Source organism: Pecten maximus, chromosome 6, assembly GCF_902652985.1.
Source record: "Pecten maximus chromosome 6, xPecMax1.1, whole genome shotgun sequence".
Taxonomy (NCBI): Eukaryota; Metazoa; Mollusca; class Bivalvia; order Pectinida; family Pectinidae; genus Pecten; species Pecten maximus.
The window spans coordinates 44,803,599-44,809,108 of record NC_047020.1 but is presented as its reverse complement, the minus strand read 5'-3'; the positions used below and the strand labels follow the sequence as shown (position 1 = coordinate 44,809,108).

At 37.6% G+C, this 5,510-nt stretch overlaps 1 protein-coding gene across 1 annotated transcript; it reads right to left on the bottom strand.

The window, feature by feature from the left end:
* Window positions 1–3,895: 3,895 nt before the first annotated feature.
* On the bottom strand, window positions 3,896–4,402 carry LOC117330206 (zinc finger protein 69 homolog). The gene has a single exon (XM_033888428.1). The coding sequence runs from the start codon at window positions 4,400–4,402 to the stop codon at window positions 3,896–3,898; it is 507 nt and encodes a 168-aa protein (XP_033744319.1).
* Window positions 4,403–5,510: the final 1,108 nt, after the last annotated feature.

Genomic DNA, 5,510 nt, shown 5'->3' with positions numbered 1-5,510 from the left:
GGATGATCAAATGACATGCGCTGTAAAGGACCCACAATATCTAAAGCAACGGTCTGGTATATGGTACACCCTACGTAAAAGTTCACGTGTCACAGGCAGCACTTTGCATTCTGCTATCGGTCTTCGTGGACTGAAGGAACAGAAGAAACATTTTGGAAAATTTTTGCTGGGTGAAGAAGATATTGTGTCTCGAGAGACACAACAGAGATTAGAGCACGGCTCCCAGAATGAAAAAGATATTGTGTCTCGAGAGACACAACAGAGATTAGAGCACGGCTCCCAGAATGAAATACATGCTGTAGCTACTATAATTGGAAGGTTATTGCCAGCATTTTCCCCGAAATTAACGTTCATTGAAGAAGGATGCTATATTGAATCTGGGAAAAACACAGACATATTGGGCGTTGTATCTCCGGGCGGAAGCTTAGCAACTGTAGAAAGAGACATTGAAGGTAGAATTGAAACTATTGAGAAAGTCTACGCAATCGAAATAAAATGTCCTTTTCCAGTTAAAAATCGTCTGCCTGTACATTATTCGCTGCCTGAATACTATGTATGTCAATGTCTTGCAGAAATGCATGTCTTAAACACAGAAACATTACTATGTGACATACTCAAAGGAAAGCACTTCCATATTAAAAGTGGAATTTGATGAACAACTGTGGCAATCTATCTGAAAAGAAGTGTCTAATATATATGATGTTAATGATCCAAGACCGCCAACTAAAGGGAGGCATGAAACAAAAGAGCTGAAGCAGAAGATAAAAGATTTCATAGAGAAAAAAGTTGAACTAATCTGTGAAATTCCCTCCATGTGTATGTGTGAGAGTGATCTTCGCGCCAGACTGGAAGGGTCTCCGTTTCTATCTCCATGTAGTAGATCTATGAATCGTACGATGAAGCGGGCTAAAGAGGAATCAACAATCGATGACGTAGACAAGACATCAGAAAATTCAAAGAATGCTGTTGAGAATAGCTACAATCTGCTGCGGAAAAGGGCCTCGGAAGTCATGGTTTGGGTCTTAACTAACAAAATCCGCAACTCTACACTTGATATACCATGTTCGATACCAGTAGCGTACGGGCTGAAAGACTATCGGTTAACATCAGAGGCCATGCGTTCAGCAACAAACTATGTTGTTGATAAATGTGCAGAGAATGGGCTGAAAATATTGAGCATGTCAACTGACGGTCAGTGGATTAATATGATGTCAAGAGACTCGGAAGACAAGCCCTTGACCATCCTCCAACTATCTAAGGATATTTGGATATCAACACAGAAGATGACAAAACAGGATCTTGTTAGGGAAATTGAACAGGTTCACCACAGTGGAGGCAGTAACCAGGAAGAAATTCAATATTGGTTTTCTTATCCTGAAAGATTTGAGAACGTTGGACAGCTCATAGGAAAACGTCTGGACTAATCTCACCCATTTAACAGTACGGACATGTACAACAGGACTATGTGGCATTCGCCCTGACGCTTGGAAGGCATGCGCTAAAGCCAATGAGACGTTTCTATCGGTGCCACTTGTTGACGATTTATTGGATAAACAGAGTGTTCCGAATGCGCGGACACACTTCTCAATTGAAGTCGAGGAATGGATGCAAGGAAATGGATTTCAGGAAAGTGCGTCATTTACAAGGCTAGTGCGAGACTGGTATGAGGCCAGCGATACCCTAGGAATGTCAGCCATTGAAAGAGTTGATAAATTGTTGTCTATGAGACAGTTTCTTCTGAAAGATGTTGACTTTTCGGATTTTCCTCCTTTTGGGCGATACATCAAAGATATACCGATAGTGACATTTGAAGGAATGCTATTGGATATCGACACAAAAATACAAATGTACTCAATGACTTCATCATTCAACATCCGTTCTGTCGGTAGCTTGGCAGCGGAAACAACAGTAGGAGTTTTGCAAGAACTTTATCCAAACCCTCAAGTGTCCATTAAAGCCAGGGATGTTCCAAGTCTGATCGCGAGCGCCGTAGAAATTATGACCTGCGAATCAAATCCTAAAAGGCAAGTATTGATGAGATAAAAAATAATGACAAAAATGCAAATATTGTAGCATTCCAAAACAAAACGTTATATAAACTAATTTCTTAGTCTGTTGGTTCACAGGAAGCGACCTGTTCTAGCTGTATTGTTACGCACTTGACAAAAATTTGCCGTTTAGATACCATGATTATTTCTAATGGTGTATAAATGATTCTAAACTTATGATAAAATTGCATTTCTCGTACCAAGTAGGGTATTGGTCGCTTTTCCTCACTGATGCTTTTTTCTCTGTGTAGGGGATTTCGAATGCGCACTTCAAGCGGCAGTGGTATATATCCTGAACACGATGCTGATATGGACAACACAATTGCTCACACGGACATGCCTTCAATCCATGACGAACCAGATCAGCCATTTGTCATTTACCCTAGGTTTGTCTGTATTTTTCAAAATGTACATCTGAGGAAGTACTTTTATCTTTTCATTTCAATATTCTTGTTAAAGCAATAGATGATTTAACAAAATTGTATTGGTCCAATGGCACACATTGCAAAGTCCTGCTTATTAACAGCCAGGATTTTAGGAGAAGGAACTGAAAAAACACCGACCTGCGGTCAGTGCATGGCAACTACCCCATGTGGGTTCGAACTTGCGACCATAGGTGGGGGCTATAGCTTTTAAGAATCAAAATTTTTTAACCACGCGACCACCGCGACCCAATTGCCTCGTACCGTTTTGTCATTGGGGAAATATAAATTAAAATGTAATTATTCAATCACTAACTTGCCGAAGCCTTAGCAAATCCGTATCACCTGTTTGAATTACGAACATTGCTTACATTCTAACGAGTACAATTTATTTGTCAAAATGTGTATTATTTAGATCTATTTCTCTTGCCATATTTCAGAGATCACGAGTTTGACAAGACAGATAGAAAAAAGTGTAAAAGACACATACGATTTGGGCATATATCTGGTCAACAGACTCCTTCTCGAGGTGCTATGTCGGTACGACAATATCATCGGAAAGATGAATCTAAGATTCTACCAACAAAAAGACTTGGATTAGACATGGATGAGTAAATCAATCTTTAGTTACTGAAGTGTAACAGTGTGGAAATACTAATGTGCGTCATATGGAACTTTGGGGTATGGATGGTACTGAATTGAAAGACTCATCAACATTTTATTAAAAGATTAAGGAAAATTGTATAAATTTTACACTTTTATTCATTACATCAATACAGATAAATCGTTATTGCATGCTAACGATTTGTGGTAAAACATAGGTACCAAGATATTCTAAGTGTATAATGCTAGACTTTCTGACTAGAATGAAAACTGAACAAATCCTTATTTGAGGTATGCTTAGTTACTTTAAACCAAAGTATCGTCAAGGAAAAACACCAGATTAACATCTTTCTAAACATGTCGCTTTTGCAAACATTGGTATGTTATGAGCATTATAAAAGAGAAATCACTGTTATATTTTACACGTGATTGTTATGCCAGTAACAATATTGAGATTGTTTATGATAAAGAAAACAAATAATATTCTCAATACCAAATTAAAAAATATCCTTAAACATGGTTCGCATGTTTTGTTATGTTAACAAAGAAATGTTCACGATTGTAGGCATCCATACTCTCTACTTTATAAACAGTTCCAATTCTGTACAACTCTTGTCAATAACATAGTTTTATGACTCTGCATTGTTCTCTTTTGGTTTGCTAGATGATCTCACGCACACCCGCCTGTGCCTATTTAGTGAATATTTGTTAGAGAATAATTTGCCACAATCACATTTATAATCTTCTTTAGCTACATGCTTGTTTTGAATGTGTCGCTTTAGATAACGTTTTGCGATAAATAGTTTATCGCAAATTTCGCATCTATAATATTGATGATTTCTTCCTGCGACAGCTTTTCATGTGATTCTCTAAGTGTTTGAATTCCTTAAGACACTTTGGGCACTTTTCTGTTGGTCCATCATGTTTTTTCATGTGTTTTGTAAGGGCATACTTGTCATTGAAGTGCTTGTTGCACAGAATATAAGGGAACCTCTTCTTTTCTGAGTGTTTGTTTCTTAGATGATTACTTAATGATGAAAATGTTTTCCCACAATTAAAACATATTCTTTGGTCTGTAGTCTCATGTTTTCGCTTGTGGTGTTGCTTAAGGAGATAATTAGACTTAAATGTCTTGCCACAAGAACTACAGCTGTATGTGGCTGAACTATGAGACTCATTGTGTCGTCTAAGGGAACTTGCATGTTTCATGCGTTTTCCGCATTGTGCGCATACAAATCCCTCGTCTACTACCTCCTCGTGCTCTACATCAAGTGCTTGTGATTCCATCTGAAAAAATTGATAAACTGTAACATTTCCATTGGGTACCATGATGTTGACATGTTTTATTGTATCAGCAAATACTGGCCAGTATTCACCAATTAAAACATGTACAATTTATGTCAAATAATTTAGCTATGCATTCATCATCGAAATACCCATCAGACATTTGTCCACATCATGTGTTTCTGACTATGCTATACATTTGCTCATTGTGGTTTTGAACGTAACGATAATTTGCAAGGGATAGTGGCCCAAAAATTCACAGCAGGAATTTTGATAATGATTTGGACTTGCAAATACTGCAGTAAATTGATCTCAAACATGTTGAAATTGCACATAAAAAAACGGTTAGATTTTTTTTTAATCTAGGGGAGGACCCCAAACATCATCCGTCAGTTGTTGTCGTAAATAATCCTGAAAAAATGAGAAAAAAAAGTCGGGAATTTCAAATTTTATGGGGGGGTTATTTTCCAGCAATCATTGTATAACCGTTATTTTCCAGCAATCATTGCATGACCGTTATTTTCCAGCCATCATTGTATGACCGTTATTTTCCAGCCTTCATTGCTTGACCATTATTTTTCAGCCATCATTGTATCACCGTTATTTACCAGCCATCATTGTATAACCGTTATTTTCCAGCCATCATTGTATGACCGTTATTTTCCAGCCATCATTGTATAACCGTTATTTTCCAGCCATCATTGTATAACCGTTATTTTTCAGCAATCATTGCATGACCGTTATTTTCCAGCCATCATTGTATCACCGTTATTTTCCAGCCTTCATTGCTTGACCATTATTTTCCAGCCATCATTGTATGACCGTTATTTTCCAGCCATCATTGTATAACCGTTATTTTTCAGCAATCATTGCATGACCGTTATTTTCCAGCCATCATTGTATGACCGTTATTTTCCAGCCTTCATTGCTTGACCATTATTTTCCAGCCATCATTGTATGACCGTTATTTTCCAGCCATCATTGTATAACCGTTATTTTTCAGCAATCATTGCATGACCGTTATTTTCCAGCCATCATTGTATGACCGTTATTTTCCAGCCTTCATTGCTTGACCATTATTTTCCAGCCATCATTGTATGACCGTTATTTTCCAGCCATCATTTTATGACCATTATTTTTCAGCCATCATTGT

Coding starts and splice junctions, on each gene's coding strand:
- LOC117330206 (XM_033888428.1), bottom strand. CDS start 4,402: ATGGTACCCAATGGAAATGTTACAGTTTATCAATTTTTTCAGATGGAA.